The sequence below is a fragment of the Halictus rubicundus genome, chromosome 2 (assembly GCF_050948215.1).
Source record: "Halictus rubicundus isolate RS-2024b chromosome 2, iyHalRubi1_principal, whole genome shotgun sequence".
In the NCBI taxonomy this organism is placed as follows: domain Eukaryota; kingdom Metazoa; phylum Arthropoda; class Insecta; order Hymenoptera; family Halictidae; genus Halictus; species Halictus rubicundus.
The window spans coordinates 17,886,221-17,904,531 of NC_135150.1; the positions used below are offsets into that span (position 1 = coordinate 17,886,221).

At 34.2% G+C, this 18,311-nt stretch overlaps 4 protein-coding genes and 1 long non-coding RNA gene across 9 annotated transcripts; 3 read left to right on the forward strand and 2 right to left on the reverse strand.

The window, feature by feature from the left end:
• Window positions 1-9: 9 nt before the first annotated feature.
• LOC143365481 (zinc finger C4H2 domain-containing protein) lies at window positions 10-3,244 on the forward strand. Of its 5 annotated transcripts, none has more exons than XM_076805699.1 (5): window positions 10-392; window positions 839-1,010; window positions 1,083-1,264; window positions 1,790-2,014; window positions 2,400-3,244. In XM_076805699.1, exons 2-5 carry the CDS (start codon window positions 864-866, stop codon window positions 2,527-2,529), a joined length of 684 nt encoding a protein of 227 aa, XP_076661814.1. In that variant the 5' UTR covers window positions 10-392; window positions 839-863; the 3' UTR covers window positions 2,530-3,244. The 5 variants fall into 5 exon arrangements, with proteins under 5 accessions (XP_076661814.1, XP_076661809.1, XP_076661811.1 ...); XM_076805694.1 differs by having other exon boundaries at window positions 11-366; XM_076805696.1 differs by having other exon boundaries at window positions 11-366; window positions 1,790-2,005.
• On the reverse strand, window positions 2,247-7,994 carry Cln7 (CLN7/MFS domain-containing 8). Its single transcript, XM_076805683.1, has 12 exons — window positions 7,515-7,994; window positions 7,225-7,305; window positions 6,969-7,116; window positions 6,755-6,902; window positions 5,695-5,938; window positions 5,103-5,191; window positions 4,810-5,029; window positions 4,625-4,724; window positions 4,405-4,539; window positions 4,227-4,336; window positions 3,660-4,156; window positions 2,247-2,503 (listed from the first exon to the last, which is right to left on the reverse strand). The coding sequence occupies exons 3-12, from the start codon at window positions 6,998-7,000 to the stop codon at window positions 2,483-2,485; spliced, it is 1,596 nt and encodes a 531-aa protein (XP_076661798.1). The 5' UTR covers window positions 7,001-7,116; window positions 7,225-7,305; window positions 7,515-7,994; the 3' UTR covers window positions 2,247-2,482.
• A 197-nt stretch (window positions 7,995-8,191) lies between these two features.
• LOC143365465 (DNA (cytosine-5)-methyltransferase PliMCI) lies at window positions 8,192-16,870 on the forward strand. The gene is made up of 16 exons (XM_076805659.1): window positions 8,192-8,263; window positions 10,318-10,886; window positions 10,969-11,539; window positions 11,655-12,018; window positions 12,095-12,421; window positions 12,529-12,681; window positions 12,760-13,219; window positions 13,300-13,499; window positions 13,578-13,995; window positions 14,075-14,398; window positions 14,467-14,618; window positions 14,829-15,163; window positions 15,239-15,350; window positions 15,424-15,573; window positions 15,649-15,815; window positions 15,900-16,870. The coding sequence occupies exons 2-16, from the start codon at window positions 10,763-10,765 to the stop codon at window positions 16,372-16,374; spliced, it is 4,332 nt and encodes a 1,443-aa protein (XP_076661774.1). The 5' UTR covers window positions 8,192-8,263; window positions 10,318-10,762; the 3' UTR covers window positions 16,375-16,870.
• LOC143365491 (uncharacterized) lies at window positions 9,241-9,936 on the reverse strand. The gene is made up of 3 exons (XR_013084552.1): window positions 9,820-9,936; window positions 9,435-9,750; window positions 9,241-9,359 (listed from the first exon to the last, which is right to left on the reverse strand). It is a non-coding gene; the product is annotated as an uncharacterized LOC143365491 (long non-coding RNA).
• A 122-nt stretch (window positions 16,871-16,992) lies between the features above and the next one.
• Window positions 16,993-18,174, forward strand: LOC143365487 (calcium load-activated calcium channel). The gene is made up of 4 exons (XM_076805705.1): window positions 16,993-17,170; window positions 17,267-17,344; window positions 17,453-17,772; window positions 17,839-18,174. Exons 1-4 carry the CDS (start codon window positions 17,110-17,112, stop codon window positions 17,929-17,931), a joined length of 552 nt encoding a protein of 183 aa, XP_076661820.1. The 5' UTR covers window positions 16,993-17,109; the 3' UTR covers window positions 17,932-18,174.
• The last annotated feature ends 137 nt before the right edge of the window (window positions 18,175-18,311 follow it).

Consider the following 18,311-nt stretch of genomic DNA (forward strand, 5'->3'; position numbering starts at 1 on the left):
GATTGTTTCTTATCTACAATGGTACAGCTCTCATGGTTCATGGCATGAATAATGGTTCATTGTGTCGCGCGTCAACGGTGTTGATTAATTTTTTCGAAGTACGATTACGTCGCGACTATTTCGTTCGATTTTAAATGAAAATAATGACCGTATAGTGTCGTTGTTCGATCCCGTGAAAAATATTCGATCCACGATGCCTTGACGAAGAGTGCATCACCGACAGATCAAACTGCATCTATTTCATAAACAAGTTGTCTTCCTTTTGACAGGGCTTCCCTAAACAAAAATATCGAGGAAACGTACCAGAATGTCCGCCACGGAAACTACTGTGATTTTCGCAAAGCTGGAAGCACTGAAGGACATCAAGTAAACATTTAACCCTTATTCAAAAAGTTTGTAGAGTTAACCCTAACGCGATGTAAGAAAATTACGAATTGCATAGAGCACAGTACATAACTTTTTTATGTTTCAAATAATTCCTATCTGTGATAAAGATGCAGAAAACACACGTTAAGACTCTGCAATAGTCCAGCAGAATTTGTTGTATCGTAAATGTAAAACATCGTAAAATAATTGTAGATGTGAAACTTTTTTTTAACTTTTTTGACCAATTCAATTTTGTAGCCTTGAACTAGACACCCAAGAATATTTCAGAAAATTTTTATAGTGTTTTTAGAAAAATTTGATAACTCAAGAAACAATGTCTCTTTGCAGAGTTAATAATTACATCCTGAGGGGAATTCCATACCTGTATCGTACATTTATAAGTGTATCTCTATGCTACCTGATCGTTAAGAAGGAAATATCTAATAATTGCCTGTAATTTGTGTTTGTCTAGGTCGAAGACCCTCCAACTGGAAAAAATGAAACAAAGGATCCTACAGGAAGTGGAACAAACTGAGCAAGAAGAGAAATGCTTATTAGAATACAAACAGGAAATGGACCTCCTTATGCAAGAGAAAATGGCACATGTAGAGGAATTACGGCAAATACATGCTGACATTAATGCGGTATGATTAGATATAGGTCTATCGATGTACTTGAAGAAATAAAAGGTATAATTGTTTATATAACTATTCCAGATGGAGGCTGTCATTAAACAGGCAGAGGAAGCCAGGAACAAAGCCAGGGAGACTGCAAAATTGATTCATAATAATGATTATCAGCCCTTAAAACATGACATCGACCGTATGCGCAGAGAATTCCTGGGACTGGAAAGGTTACCAGAACTGTATGAAACAGAATCTGATCTTATTTCGCCAGAGTAAGTATATTAATCTCCTAAATGTTACTTAAGGGGGGAGCTTGGTTTAAAATATTAAAAATGAGATGATTTTTGTCTTGAGAAACTATGACGCTTTTCTTTTTTAAACTTTTAGGATAATTCATTTCATACTCGAGGAATATGTACTAATTTTCTCATTGGAAAATATCTAATAATCGACTTTTCAACCATTTTCAAGCTTTTTTGATTTCAGAATTCCAACATTTCATCTGAACTAGAAAATTTTCGTTGCTTATAGCCTTTTCCATTTTGTCCGCATTAAATTGAATGTATTTATTCGCACCAAGCTTGAACATTTAGCAATTTGTTAAATACTAAGGCAGTAGTAATGTAGGAATTGTTTTGAATTATAGTATAGTAGTTTTTAGTATAGTAGTCGAATGCAATGGGTTAAACTTAGTGACCAGGCTTCCCCCTTAAGGGGGTATGCAACCTTGAAAGTCTAAATGAAATGAATTTCTTTTCAAGAATAATATTATCTAAAGTTAGACATTTATGGTGTAGATGGTTTGTTCGCAGTTACTTTGACCGTCCTATGCAAAAGGCTGAATGGAGAGTGGAAGTGCGGGGTGAAGATCTGTTACCTCCACTCACTTTACACCATCCTGGTCATCCAGGTGGTTCCACACCTTTCCTTGCCCCTCAACCCCTTCAAGGTCCAAGTAAACCAGAACCAAGACCATTACCCCCAGCACCAGGTCCACCTGCTGCAACATTCAGGTACCTCTGGTATATCTCAATTTTATATTATATTTTTATCTAACAACGCATGCACATACTAATTCCTACTTTACAGTAATACACGAATCACTTCTGTCAATTGCAACAGTTCTTATTAGACTATGGATTTTACACATGAGTAATTGCAATTTTTCAAAGAATTCAAGAACATCGACGTATTACATATTTCTGACCTACTGACCTTTTGAGTATTAAAGAAAAAAAGAAATTCATAAGTGACTCCTGTTCTTACAATAGATATAGACAATTTTTATTTTGCATAAAAATCTGCAGTCTAGTTCTTATCAATTGGGAACAACGATACATAACAGAAATACATAAATGCAGTACAGCGTACTCCTTCTTCCTCTATATTTCCTCTTTTTGTTTCCAGGCAACAGCCACCGCCAATGAAATCGTGTTTGTCGTGCCATCAACAAATTCATAGAAACGCCCCGATTTGTCCCCTTTGTAAAGCTAAATCTCGATCGCGCAATCCTAAAAAACCAAAGAAGAAAGACTAACTGTAAAGTGTAAGTGTTATTTAAGTAAGGTGTCAGCATTCGTGTCGTTTAGTTTTAAGGGTATACGTTAACAGTCCTTTCCGTTCGTAATTTTTAACAATTCCGCAATCTCATGTTTGTGCAGAAGCATGCAGTGACACAGATGTATGCATTTACAACTTCGTTTTGTAGCTCTTTCCATGAAACTTTATTCGCATCTTTTTTTACAATATTTATATAAGCAGTGTAGACAAATACAAGTGATAAACGATTGAAACTTCCAATAATAGATATTAATAAACTGAGTATGTTTTGCGAGCTTTTTTTAATATGTGCTTAAAAATTCGTATGACTGGAAATAATCAAAATATAACACTCCTGCTCTTTTATATATTCTTTCCCTTCGACATTGTCAAATTTTCAATCTTTCAATTTTGGCAAGAGGGTATGCATAGATTGTGTTAAGAACAAAATTATTCTATTAAGTAAAATTCATTGCAATTGTTTGCTAGCATGGCTGAAGAATAACTCTGTAGAATCTCATTCCATTTTGCTAAGTACATTCGAACACGAATGTTTAATGGAAGTAATTTGAAACTATTGAATTTATGCAAGCTCTTACTTTTAAATTTGATACTAATAAATTCGTGTAAATATCAGTCTTTACTGTTACAAGTATTTTTCTAGACTTTAAGACTATGCGAAACAAGAATAATTATCTATATAAAATTCATAACATACGTAGTCCTTTTAATATGTTCAAACAGTTAAAAATCTTTTGTACTTATATCAATTTCATACCGTTAATACCTTTAAAACGCGACAATCACATTTCTTTTCCCCATTTTCTTTTCTCCCCATACACCTCCATTAATTTTACATTTATTTGTTAATCGTTTTTTTACATATTCATCATTGTGAAATATGTATGAAAAACTTGTAAATATTCATAAAAAATATCGTACTTCGTAGTATCAGTATTTTTCATCAATTGCATTCACGCATAAATCTCTATACAGTATATATATAAAATATATATATAATCATATATATGATATATATATGTATTATAAATATATATTTATATTATTTTATATATATATAAAAGAAGATAAAATTACACAAAACGAAAAATATAACTAATGCTACACCTTATCACATTCCGCGTTTATATTATTTCTTTCAATATCGTTCGTTGCTTGAGTGTCGTTAGATTTAAGATGTACCAATGGAATTTCTGCATCAGGTTTCGTGTCATCTTTTGAAGTAAGTTTAGGAGGTACTAATCGCTTGTCCACGATTTGTAACCACAACATAGATAATATTAGCATTAGACCAGTGATACCAAAAGCATGGTACGTTCCATAACGTGTGTATATCACGCTAATAAATACTGGACCTAAAACACGAGATGCGCATCCCGCACCTGTCATAAAACCCATCCAAACACCTTGTGGTCGTGGTCCTAATACTTTACTGAAGATCGTTTGTATTAAGGTAACCCCCAACGGGTAGCCTATAGTGGTGAAAGCATAGCCGATAAAGAATTGTGTGACCGTGAGTTGAGGTGTGTAAAGACACCACTTTTGACTACTAGGGCACCCTAAGACTTCTGTTGCATCGATATCTGTTGTACCATTATTGAATGCTGTAACATTAATAAAAATTCATGGAAAATTATTTTATATTAGAACTTGAATATTTAATTTCGCACTTACGAGGTTCGTACGCGATTGGCGGAGGATCCGGTCCCCACGGAATGTACAAAATCCTCCCAATTATCATAAAGAAAAATCCACCCCACAGCATCACCTTGCGTTCATTGAATCTAATTACGTTGAAATAATAGATGAGACATGTCGCTTACAAAGTTCAGTTTCTATAAAATATCCATACCTTTTACACAGTGGTTCAATCATAACAAATGTAATGCAAGATACAATAGCACCAACGCTCATTAATAGACCCATATAATGCAAAGACTGTTTCTTTGACCAACCAAATTGATCCATAGTCAAGGAAGTACCCAGACTAATAAGAAGGTAGACAAATGTTGAACAAAAAGATAAAGAAAGCGAAAAATTTAAATCAAAAAGATCAAAAAGATTATACTAACGTTTCGAGAAGGACGAAATTAAATACCAAGACAAAGAATGCACAAATCAATGTCCAATTCGCTAGGTAATCATGTTTTACAGACTTCAATGCTTCCTCTTCTGCGGTTTTTGCAACAACCATTCGGTTAGTTCATTAGAATCTATTTCTACTTACAGTACACTACTTAATTAAAGTAATTTTTACCCGTCGCTTTTCCTTGAGATTTCATAGCTTCTCGTAGGGCAATCCTATGCTCCTTAAAATTCCATGGAAGAAACAATGAAAAATTAAGAATTCCCATTATCACATTTATCCAACCAGTCATAGTATACATATTAAAAGGCATATTTATAAAATAGAAACCATGTTCGCCGAGAGGTGTGACTGCGGCTTGCAATCCGGGACCTACCACAAATCCCAGTACCTAGTAAATTAGGATATTATACGATCAATCGCATAGAACTATGTACAAACAAAATAGTAGTAAGTTACATTACCTGTGCAAGAGATACCATAGAAACCGCATGTGTTCTTTCTACAAATTTCGTAGCTGCAGAAAGGTAAGACCTTGCTGCTGCAATATTGGCTACAAATAAAATAATGATATATGTAGTTGTAATATATAAAATGTACGGTTTTTAGCGCTATATTTAAAGGAACATTTAAATATTGAATTTTTTCCAATTGGTTGCAAAACCTCCGAATGTTTATAAAAATGAGAACAAAAAAGATTTTATACTAAAGAAGTTAAAGCTATTACTAAAAATTGTACAATATCATATGTTATGACCTACGTTATTGAAAAGATAGAAATTACACTAGGGAACATCGATCGACATATTGTTTTTCACTATAGTTTGGCAGTCTCACATTTTGTTCAATGTCTTAATGTAGCATTCTTAAAATAGAGCTCCTCACTTAATTTCACAATACCTACGATAGTGTTCCCTAGTATAAATCGAGTTACACCTTAATTCTAGTCTTCGTATGTCAATTTCTACATATTAATATGCATGAGCATCCGCAGTCTAAGTATAAAAGTACAAGGTGCACATAAATTATAATACCAGAAATGAATAGAATACTAACCAGAACTAACTCCGACCAAGAATCTAGCAGCTATCATGTACATTTTCCTATCGCCTGGCAAGATTTCAAGGACACTATACAACCCTGATGCAAATGTAAAAAGGGCTAGCGTTGATAGAAGGGGTAATCTTATAGAGCCCCTTTTATCTCCCCACCATCCTACTAAGGGGGAAAATAACATTTGCGCCAAAGGATTTGCTGCAACAACATATCCCATAAATTCTTTGCCTGCATTCTTGTCCAACTGCAACGCAAATACATCATTACATGTCATAATATGTGGATGAAGGTCGATATGGCTGCGGTCTTGGATCATCACGATATTCTGTGTAACACAGTCATGCGTTGCCTAACGACGATTCGTTTAACGATGGATCGCATTTTATAATATAATTAGACAATTGTAAGTTCATTATCGTAATCCTGTTGCTAAGCGACGCATAATTGTATTCTGTGTAGTATTAAATCAGCACAAAATTTTGTGCCCGGTTTCGTATTAAAATACAACAAAGAATCAGGCACGAACTTTTGCACTGACCTAATAGTTATTCGTCCATAACCATGGTCCATAAAGTTCAATAGCCGGTGACTCAGTATCTGTATACAGGGTGTCCCGTTTAAAACTCTTGAGCTTGATCATTCTTAATCTTCCTTGAGAACAAGTGACAATTTTTTTTTATGGATTGTAACACCACTATAGGGTATAGGGTGTCCCGTTTACAATCTATAAAAACTAAGTCCATAAAACTACAAACTACAATCCATTAAACTACTGTGTCATTGTCATTGCTGTGTCATTGCTGTGAAGACAGCTGTGTTAGTAATATCTAGGTAGGCATCATTAAATGTATTGGTAACATTTGTATACACTGATCTCAATGTGTAGTACTAAAAGTTTTTCATTAATATCCATGGAGACCAATAAATTCCTGAAGCTAAAATTTTATATTTGGGGTCCTTCCCCCTCCTCTCCCACTGTTCCAAATATCATGCTAATCAATGACCAGGGCCATATTGAACCAATATGTATACATTTTTATTACCCCTTCATCGTGCTTACTTTATCAAGATATGGCCACACTCCAGTCAGTATGATACTGAATCCAAGGGACATAAGAAACATAGTAAAATAAATTGCATAAATACTCCTCCATCGTTCATTTCTCTCTTCAACAGTTTCTAGATCATCATCCGTAGGAACAATGGATCTATAATGTTAATTATAATGTTTAATAAAATTGTATGTACGTAGCTATAGTTCTGTTTTATCTTACCTTTTAGCACGTAATTTCTTGATCCAATCCATTAAAAATAATCATACAAAGCTTATGCGACTTAATAAAATATATTGTATTTATTTTAATTATAAATTTTAATGTCTTTACACTAACATTAATTTATTCTAGTGGCAGTGCAGTAAGTCTAAAAGAAGCAAGAACAAAGTACAACTTCTTAATATAGCACATCAAAAACAGGTTCTGCTTATCTGTATATTTTATTGTCTAATTTATTCTATATTATACAACTTACCAATTTGTGATGTATAAACCAGCCGTGCAGTAATCGTCTCGTGTGATTTCAAGTATGAGTGTCTTTTTGATTTATTTCATTCTGATAACAGAAAGATGCAGTTGATTCCTCTTTCCTTGCAAGATTTTAAAAAATTCACCAGAGTTTACGAGTGTGTAGACTGATGATTATAGTCTGTAGGTATGACTGCTCTGTGACACATTAATCGCGAAATATCTATCAAACTTGAGCCACTTTTTCTAACAGCTTTGTACACAGAGAGATATAACATATTACAAAATTATACTCACCACTGAGAAAATATGTTACTAAAAGGTTTGTGCAATCGAAATAATTGTGAATGGGCTAGTCACATGTGTTGTAAACAAAATTGATCTGAACGCAGCATTTTACAACTGATAAATATCTTCAAAAGTCCGCGCACATGCATGTCTCGCCAATTAATGATTGCACGAACTCTGCGTCACTGCGAACATTTACTGTGTTGATCCATAACACGCTCGTGTATGTTTAATTATATACTCAACGTTAAACGCAGTACAGCATTGATCACTTATTTTATATAAATTCAATTCTCAATTGACGTAATCCACACGCAAAAGCTGCGTGCTCTACAATCCGTTCACGCGTTTAAATATATTAATTTCACTTTGAGCGGCCACTGCTTTATTTATTCGAAACAGAACCTCGTTTACGCGGACTCGTCGGAAGACAAACAGTTCATTATAAGTGGATAGTCCATCCAATTCTCCCTACTACATATGTATCTATGGTTTTTCGTTCGCGTTCAGATAAGTGGACTCTATCAAACATTTGCCGATACATACGTAGCAATACACGATTCAAACCTTCCGACTTTCGTGATGGACTCGTGGAAATATAAGGACTTTGTGACGTTTATAGAATTAATCTTTTATTCATTTAGCGACAAATATATGTAGAATCTGTTGTCTGGCACAACATTGATTACATACGTTCGCTTGTGCGTCAATGCGTATTAATTTAAACTGCTTACCAGCTTTTCGATTCATTGGAAAAAGTAAGTACATCTCGCTGTAGTAATCGCGCTACACTAAAATAATCTTTGCTCAAGCCAAAAGGTATATTTTTCGAGCATGCGAAAACGCCTTCTGTCTCCGTTCCATCGAATTTAATTATACACCGGACGGAGACAAAAGATATACGTTTCAACAGACAAAAGAAACACATGTTTCCTGTCCACATTACAACAGCTGATTATCTCATTTCGTAGTTGTGTGTTTGCTCATGCGTGCCCACAACTATTGTTAATGCTCATGCACTTTTATTTGCTGCCTTACAAAAATATTTAAACAGTCGTAAGACATAAAATGTCGAATTACTAATTGGTCGCTCAAACGATTAATTGTGTGTTGTCAATTGCACATATTACGATTATAAAAAAAAATGAAATCAATAATTGTAATCCGATTTGCACTTATGCTTTTTGTTATTTTACTCGTGATCGAAGAAAACATCCTTATCAGTATGTGTAGTTCGATAATTTCAATTACAGAAAAAATCACAGAATCAAATTTTAAAAATATTAATATTTTAGAAATTTTAATGATTAATAGCGTACTCTAAATGATAAGACATGTCAGTGTTATTACAAACATTTTATTTTACAGTTTTGTATAATGTGTCAGTCTATGTACAAAATAAAATGCAGCCATTTGATAAAACGATTGTTAATATGGTCTATAATGACGTTGTTGTCTTCTCTCAGCTACTCTGTCATATCTGCTACGTCCGTCTTTGTTTCTGTCATTATTACGTCTATCCCAAGAATTATTTCGTCTTCCATGGCCTTGATTTTGTGACCAATCATCCTGTGATCTTCGAGGTTTATTGTGCCAAGGATCCATAATTGGTGGGGTTATCAATTCCATATTTTTAATTTTGATAAACTCACTGTCTTTCTCTGTAAATCGATCTTCAAACTCAGTCTCACATTCTTCCAAAAATTTCTTTTGTTCTTCTGTAATATTCATGCTTCCCATGTTTGGTCAGTTATTATACTTGTTATAACACTGATAGAATGTGTAAACAATGACTACAAGCTTCTTATCTTTCTTGTGTTTAATAAAACAATTTTATTCGTGTATCATATCCATCTGAAATTATAAATAAAAGTTATAAATAAAATTATAAGTAAATTGTCTCTTATGAACGTATATTAAAAACAATACCGATTTCCTCCTGTGTAGACCAAGTCGAACAATTTGAAAAATTTTTTAACCACAACAAATATAGCTTCCTGAATTGATATCCCTGCTGAATAGGAAGACGTTGCATATACTATTATCGATAATGCGTAATTAATACTGTGATTAGCATTACGTATTTTGTATAAACATTAATGGCAGACCTTAATGTCAACTATGTACGTCAACCATTTTCTCACATGAAATACATCAATTCGTGTAACCAATAAGATACATACTTGGACATTTTTTAAGTATGTACTCATAAATCCGATTAAATAAAAATATTATATAGACATTCCTAAAATGTTTAAATATGTTATTCGGATAAGAAAATTTACATTATAATCTACATTAATCAAATACAAACAGAAATAAATAACAAAAGTAGAGGAAGCTATCTCTTATATCTTGTTATTCAATGCTATGCAATGTATTTTAATCATACACCTAAGAAAAAAAAAATACACAAACAAATTTTTCATTAAACTTTTTTCAATTAATAACGTACAATGAGAATTGTTGGTTGCAGCGATTGTAATTAATATTACATTTTTTTTATTAACGATAAGTATGGTGAAGAACATTCGTAGTGACACCTACGGCAAAGTGCCGAAACTACGACACTTAACATATTTTAAACCGTGTCTACATAGAAATAAATTTTACGTTTTATACACGCTTTTAAATGCATTAACAAGTACGACATTTTTTAAGATCTATTTCATATGATTACGACTGTATTATTATTTCTCTAGTAAACTTTTGTATTTAAATGACGGAAAAGTCATTTTACAATTTAACACGCCACAAAATATTGTGGCATACATGAGAACGCTGCTTTTCACAGCGTCTCTTACAATTACAGGACAAAATAGCATAACGTGACTGGTCTACTCCTACATCTCGTCTGTGATATTAGTTCCATAATATTAGTTCCGACCGATACGGTAGGATGTGACGCAGAAATGATAGGGGGGCTCTAGAGCCTCGTGGACGTGAGACAAAAATACATTGGATGATTGGTCTACTCCTATACCTCGTCTGTGGTATGATCATGTATATAGAAATGGCGTTTTCATGTAAACAGGCTTTAACAAATTTTGGCGGTACAGTATCAGCGACACGTCCTGTTACTTGCGTGTGTGTAACGCATCCGTGAAACTATGGGAAAACGTGTTCATTTGTAATTATCTCTAACATTACAAGTACATTCCTATTAGAGTTGTTATTGTTTAGATGTAAGGAGCTTGTATCTCGGGTAGAAAGACAGATTTTCGAGAGTTCAGTGAATATATAACATTTTATTCAACATGATATCGACTATCACAGCAAAAAGTGAGAGTTACGAGACAGGAAAACAAACACAGATCGAGGATACGGAAAAGCGTCAAATACCTATAAACGAACATGTTAATAAAGAGAACAAGAATACAGGTAAATTGTTTAAACGTTACTTAAAACTAGTACTATACAAAAATGTTATTATTGACATATACTGAAATTCGCTTTTTGTCAGTGAACGAAGCTACAACGCCTCCAGAAGCAAATAAAGATAGAAAGAAGCTTCGCAGTGGAAAGTATATACATACAGATGTTACAAGTTTGCATAGAGTTAACGGGAATGCCACTAAGAATGCATCGCCTAAACAAACAAATCAATCAAAGAAACCCACCAAAAGAAAAAGTGACGCAGCTGAAGAATTGGAAGCCAAGGCTCCTATGCTGGAGCAAAAGGAAGAAAAGTTAGGAAATATTGTTATGCCTGAAAAAGAAATAAACTATGAACAAGTAGAGTCAAGCGATGACCTTGAGAGCAATACTCTTAAGAAGACTAAGACAGAAAATTACAATGTGAATGAGGATGAATCAAAACCACTACATCAGAAATCCATTAATTTTTACCAGAAGTGTGAATATTGTTGTCAGAAACTAAACAGTCCTGATTTAAAGATATATCCAGGTCATCCCAATGGAGCTGTAGAAGAACCCATTGCACTAACGGATCCCAAGTTATCTTTATTTACAGGGGAGGAAGCAACATTTTATGAAGGCGATGAAAGACCACAGAATAAATTGACTGACTTTTGGTAAGTATTCTTGTAGAAGATGAAAAGTATTGATTACTTTTGTTTTTGGCTTCTCTACTGCCAATTAAAGTTGCATTATTCGTTAAATGTCTATTATTCATCTTTTTATTTATAGCGTATACGATAAGAATGGACATTTGTGTGCTTTCGACGCAGGCCTGGTTGAGAAAAATGTAGTACTTTATTTTTCGGGTTACATGAAACCTATTTATGATGAAAATGCATGTCCAGAGGGAGGTGTGCCTACTAAAGATGTGGGACCAATAAATGAATGGTGGGTATCTGGTTTCGATGGTGGAGAACGAGCTCTTATAGGATTTACTACAGTATTTGCTGAGTATATATTAATGGAACCTGCCGAAGCTTATACACCATTCATGGACTCGGCGAAAGAAAAAATTTATATGAGCAAAATAGTTACAGAATTCTTATTAGACGAGATTAATCCTACCTATGAAGATTTATTGAATAAGTTACAGGTAAGTCGGAAATAAAAATAGGCTATTATGTGCAAGTAATGTTTGGCCTTTCTTAATTCTGCCTGTGCTCTTTTAGACTGTAGTCCCTCCAAAGGGATTGTCTAGATTTACAGAAGATTCTTTGCTAAGATATGCTCAGTTTATCTGTGATCAAGTTATTTCCTTTGATGCATCAGCCAGACCTGAGGATCCTTTATTAATTACAAGTCCATGTATGCGAGCATTAGTAACGCTTGCGGGTGTAACTTTAAATAAACGAATTGCATTGCGCCGAATACAGCCAAGAGATCAAAAGAATAAGAAAATTGGATGGACAAAAGCTACAACTACAAAATTAGTTAAAAATATGTTTGAAATATTTTTCTCTGAACAATTGGCCACAAACAACGAAAAAGATTTATTTGTAAGTACCTTGAGCTTCTACAATAAATGAAATTTAATTTACTAGATATTTTCTAATTAAATTTATTTATTTTAATTTAATTTACTTTAATGTTTTTTTATTAATAGACTCCTAAAAGACAAAGATGCGGAGTCTGTGAAATGTGCCAACAACCAGATTGCGGAGTATGTTCTGCATGCAAAGATATGATCAAGTTTAGTGGGTCTGGGAAGAGCAAACAAGCTTGTAATAGGAGAAGATGTCCAAACATGGCTATTCAAGTAATAAAATTTCAGAAAAGCCTATAAATATTCATTCATATAAAACAAACTGGTCTTAAAACCTTATTTATCTTCTAGGAAGCTGATGACTCGGACCAAGAAGATGATGAGCTCAACGACACGCTAATAGAAAATACAAAGATTACACAGAAAATGATTCTAAAAGAGTTCAAGCATGTTGAAAAAGAAATTACATGGGTGGGAGAACCGATTATTGACGATGGACGAAGGACATTTTATAAATCAGTTATGGTCGTTGACGAAGAGATAAAAATAAATGATTATGTATTGATCGAATCGAACGATCCGACTGTACCACTGCAAATCGCTAAAGTCATGTATATGTGGGATGATAGAAATGGGGCAAAATTGTGTCACGCGAATTGGTTTAGAAGAGGCAGTGATACTGTGCTTGGCGAAACCTCAGACCCGTTAGAAGTATTCTTACTCGACGAATGCGACAATGTACCATTCACTTCTGTGAAATCTAAAGCCACTGTTATTTACAAGTCTAGGCCACAGAATTGGAGTGAATTAGGTAAGTACTTTATTTATTACCAAAAAATGACTAAACATTACTACTATTAAACAAATTACTAAATGTTGACGTGATTTTAGGAGATGCAGATTTATTACCGGAAGATGAGATACAAAATAAAGATGGAAGAACGTTTTTCTATCAAAAGCGATATACGCCTGAAACAGCTCGTTTCGAAGATCCTCCTCCAGATCCTGTCTGCCAACGGAAAGAAATTAGCCATCGATTTTGTGCTGCGTGTGTGCGTTTCACGACACTGCAGTGCTTTTATACGGCAAAGGTATGAAAAATAAAGGTACAACTCTTTCTTGATTATGTATTTAACTTTTAATGAAAAACAAATACTCGTTTGATTTAGGTCTTCGACAAAGAAGAAGAGAAAAGTAGCAAGGAAGTAACATACAGAGTTGTAAAATACAAAGGAGAAGAATTTAGAGTTGGTTCTGCTGTATTTTTATTGCCTACTGCTTTGAAATACAAATATACATCCACATATCACATTAGTTCAAAGACGAAGAAAGGGAAAGTCGACGAGGATATGTATCCAGAATACTACAGGAAATCTTCAGAGCACGTGAAGGGTTCAAATAATGACACACCTGAACCATTTCACATTGGTTACATTAACTCGATATACGCAAGAACTAACAATAAATTGGTTGCTTCGTCCGATATCTGGATTAAGATAAATAAGATGTATCGACCAGAGAATACACACAAAGGACTCACATTGATGCAACAAGTTGACCTTAATATGGTGTATTGGAGCGACGAAGGTAAAATCATCCATTACATCTTATTTTATAAAATATAGGAAAAATAAAGAGATCGATAATTCCAATTTAATTTTTACAGTTTGTGATGTAAAGTTTTCGGAAGTGGTAGGTAAATGTTACTTGGCATGCTCAGAAAATTTGGACGAATCTGTGGAAGAATGGACTGCAGGTGGTCCAAATCGCTTTTACTTTTCCCACGCATATAATGCGGCAGAAAAGACATTCGTTGATCCACCGAATCGTGCTTTGAGTATTGGAAAGCCAGGAAAGGGGAAAGGAAAATCAAAGTGCAAGAATAAGAACTTTGAAAACAATGACGCTAAGAAAGCGATTGACAAAGCAGTGGACTATTGCAGAGTGACAAAAAAATTGAGAACGCTGGATGTGTTTGCTGGCTGCGGTGGTTAGTATGAATATTGATGTGAAGCATTTTATTTAATATTTATTTCTAACGTAAACTTTATGTTGTAGGATTATCCGAAGGTCTGCGACAAGCTGGTATCGCAGACAATCGTTGGGCAATTGAGAGGGAAGAACCAGCTGCATGTGCTTATCGGCTCAACAATCCTGATACAACTGTGTTTTGCGAGGATTGCAATGTGCTTTTGAGGAAAGTTATGAATGTAAGTTACAAGAAGTGTATATCGGGAATCTCGAAAATTCTCCGGAATCTGAATATCTTCGAGAATCCCGAAATTTTCGTGAACCCAATTTGTCACGACCCCGATACCTTCCCGACCATTGGGTACCCGCCTTTTCGGATTTTCGCATACCTCTACTAATAGCCAATCAGACCCGCATTCGTTTCGTAAATTCACATATGCTGTTTACAGGGTGAGCTTTGCGACAACAGTGGTCAACGTTTACCTCGGAAAGGGGAAGTAGAGTTATTATGTGGCGGGCCACCGTGCCAAGGCTTCAGTGGCATGAATCGATTCAATTCACGGCAATACTCGTTGTTTAAAAACTCGTTAGTGGTATCGTGTTTGTCTTATTGTGATTACTATAGACCAAAATACTTTATTATGGAGAATGTTAGAAACTTCGTTTCTTTTAAAAGAAGTATGGTTCTTAAATTGACATTGCGGTGTCTTGTTCGAATGGGTTACCAATGTACATTTGGTATTTTACAAGCCGGTAATTACGGCATTCCACAAACTAGAAGGAGGTATGTGCAGCTAATTCGTATGAGCTAAGTGTATACTTCGAATAAGATCTTAATTATTTACTTTTATGGATATAGGCTAATAATATTAGCTGCTGCACCTGGAGAAACACTGCCAAATTACCCAGAACCAACTCATGTGTTCAACAAACGGGCATGTCAATTAAGCGTTGTTGTTGATAATAAAAAAGTAAGCTATTGTAATGGTTACACCGCAATAATTTTTCGTACAAATTCGGTAATGTTTGCTTTGTCTTTTATAGTATTCGTCTAATTGTGATTGGACGGGATCAGCACCGTACAGGACAATTAGTGTCCGCGATGCGATGTCTGATTTACCTAATATTAGAAACGGTTGGAGTAAAGAAGAGATGGCCTATGGGGACGAGCCAATCTCCCACTTTCAAAGAAAGGTAAGGTCATATTCTTCGTAAGTAAGATTTTTATCTAAAAGTTTCTCAACAAACGTGTTTGGCATTTGTTTCTAGGTAAGGCGTAAAGAACCGGATGCTATACTACGGGATCACATTTGCAAAGACATGGGACCTCTAATCGAGGCGCGAATAGCACACATTCCAATCGCAGTCGGATCTGATTGGCGAGATTTACCAAACATTGCGGTACGTCTAAGCGATGGAACGTATTCTAAAAAATTGTAAGTATAATTCACCTTTATTAATTCTTAGTATCGCCTAGAAAAGCGATTGATTTATTGAGTAAACAATTGTTCCAATTGCAGAGAATATTCTCATCATGATAAAAAGGCTGGTAAAAGTTCCACTGGAGCATTTCGTGGTGTTTGCAGCTGTTGTGCAGGCAAACCTTGTGACTTGTTGGATAGACAGTACAATACTTTAATTCCATGGTGTTTGCCTCACACTGGAAATCGTCATAACAACTGGGCAGGGTTGTACGGTAGACTGGAATGGGATGGTTTCTTTGGCACTACGATCACTAATCCTGAACCTATGGGCAAACAAGGACGCGTTTTACATCCTGAACAAACCAGAGTCGTGAGCGTGAGGGAATGCGCCAGATCACAAGGTTTCCCAGATTCCTTCCGCTTTTATGGAAATATACTTGACAAGCATCGCCAAATTGGCAACGCCGTACCACCGCCGCTAGGCGCTGCACTTGGCTTCGAGATTAGAAAATGTTTAACAACCGAGAGCACCGAGCAACTAGAGAATAAACTAGACGTGTTTGGTGACTGATAGCAATGTTAAAAGTAATGATATTTATGACAAACTATTGTATTGAATCTTAATGGTAGCACAATATGTTATAGATGTCTTTTTTATCTATATAAATTTACCAATAAGTGTCCAGTAAAAGTATGTAGATGCTTCCTTATACCATTTACGTGACCAGAAGTATTATGTGATGCATATTCAGTATGCAACGTTAACAGTAGAAAAAGCAATATTTATTTTCATGCATAACTTTTTAATTACGGGAATTAGTATTTTAAATTACATCGGAGATATTAAATAAATATGTGCATGTCGCCTCGAAAACTATTTTCGTGCAAGGACTCATTTATAACAATTATCACGTCGTATGTATATATTGTACCTTTTTACAGTTATGTGTTAAAAATAAAATTGTTTATCAACATAGTTTTAGAAGAGAGATAATGACGAATAAAATGATTAAAGGAATATTTATTGTGAAATAAAGTCTTTATAACAAAATCTCGTGTCTTCGAACGAATCATTTCTTTCCCACCATGCTTTTTTTATTTCTTGAGAAAATGAAAGCTCCTCTCATTATCATTTTTAATTATAATAACGCGCATACTCTATGTACGTAAGAACGTATCAACGTAAATACCGATACCCATTCACAGCTGTTCCAGGCATAACATGAGATAGGGAATTCCAACACAGCAATACATACTTACATTACATGTCTAAATAATTTAAGCAATATTTAATAGTTTATTTAACATGTGGGCAGATACCATTTTAATAGTATTTATCAGTATTTGCACTGCTTTATTAGGAGAAGGTGTGAAATTACAAACATTTTTCACGTTATTCGAATTAAGGTTATACCTCTTACATTATCGTTATTATTTTTCAACATAATTTTCAACATTTGCAGGTTTAACATGGCTAATGGTTTATCGAACAGAAAAGTATCAAAAATTAAAGGCTGAGGTCGAGAAACAAAGTAAAAAGTGTAAGTTTTTAAGTGATGATGTTAATTATAAAGTGGTTCCCGAAAGCTTTGAACGAATTGTTTTTTATTCGAGTGTTTAAATAAATTGTTAAATAAAATTGATTCTAGTGGAAAAGAGAAAAGAGGCGCATGGTGATTCTCTGGATAAACAGCAAAAGAAAAAAATAGAACGAGAGGAGGAACGATTAAAAAATAACAACAGAGACCTGTCACTTGTAAAAATGAAATCAATGTTTGCAATTGGATTTGCATTTACAGCTCTTTTGAGTATGTTTAACAGCATTTTTGATGGCAGAGTCGTAGCAAGGCTGCCTTTTGTTCCAATCAGTTGGATACAAGGTTTGTCACATAGAAATCTACCTGGCGATGACTACACAGAATGTTCATTCATTTTTCTGTATATACTCTGCACAATGAGCATAAGACAGGTATTTATTATTGTACACAATACTTCGCATTGAAATAAAATTACTCAGTGAGAAAATTATTTACAGAATATCCAAAAAATGCTTGGATTTGCACCATCCAGAACTGCAAGCAAACAAAGTGGAAGCATCTTTGGTCCTCCACCACAACAATTTAAATAAATTTAGACAAATATGAAATTTACCATTACATATTTCATAATTATTATTTAAATTTCGGTGAGGTAAAATTTTGCATAATACGCAACATTGAATTCATTAATTCAATGAACGACTGATTTGCAAAAATATTTCAATTACGTGCAGATTAAAATTAAGATATGAAATATAATATATACTTTGTGTGTATATTGTACATTATGAATATATTTAGTTCGCATACAATAAATATATATTTAATACTGGTATATGTCCTTCCTTTAAATAATTTCACGTAGTACAATATGTCTATAAATTTGATAGAACACAATCGTTAACTCTGCCGAATTTAACAAATATGAGAGGAATATAACTATAAAACATAAAAAAGAAACCACCGTTTT

Coding starts and splice junctions, on each gene's coding strand:
- LOC143365481 (XM_076805694.1), top strand. CDS start 308: ATGTCCGCCACGGAAACTACTGTGATTTTCGCAAAGCTGGAAGCACTG. Junction 367..838: donor GAAGCACTGAAGGACATCAA/GTAAACATTTAA, acceptor GTGTTTGTCTAG/GTCGAAGACCCTCCAACTGG. Junction 1,011..1,082: donor TACATGCTGACATTAATGCG/GTATGATTAGAT, acceptor TAACTATTCCAG/ATGGAGGCTGTCATTAAACA.
- Cln7 (XM_076805683.1), bottom strand. CDS start 7,000: ATGGATTGGATCAAGAAATTACGTGCTAAAAG. Junction 5,192..5,694: donor CTTGGTCGGAGTTAGTTCTG/GTTAGTATTCTA, acceptor TTTTATTTGTAG/CCAATATTGCAGCAGCAAGG. Junction 4,337..4,404: donor ATTGAACCACTGTGTAAAAG/GTATGGATATTT, acceptor CAACGTAATTAG/ATTCAATGAACGCAAGGTGA.
- LOC143365465 (XM_076805659.1), top strand. CDS start 10,763: ATGATATCGACTATCACAGCAAAAAGTGAGAGTTACGAGACAGGAAAA. Junction 14,399..14,466: donor TGTGTTTGCTGGCTGCGGTG/GTTAGTATGAAT, acceptor TTTATGTTGTAG/GATTATCCGAAGGTCTGCGA. Junction 15,164..15,238: donor ATTCCACAAACTAGAAGGAG/GTATGTGCAGCT, acceptor TTATGGATATAG/GCTAATAATATTAGCTGCTG.
- LOC143365487 (XM_076805705.1), top strand. CDS start 17,110: ATGTGGGCAGATACCATTTTAATAGTATTTATCAGTATTTGCACTGCT. Junction 17,171..17,266: donor CACTGCTTTATTAGGAGAAG/GTGTGAAATTAC, acceptor CAACATTTGCAG/GTTTAACATGGCTAATGGTT. Junction 17,345..17,452: donor CGAGAAACAAAGTAAAAAGT/GTAAGTTTTTAA, acceptor AATTGATTCTAG/TGGAAAAGAGAAAAGAGGCG.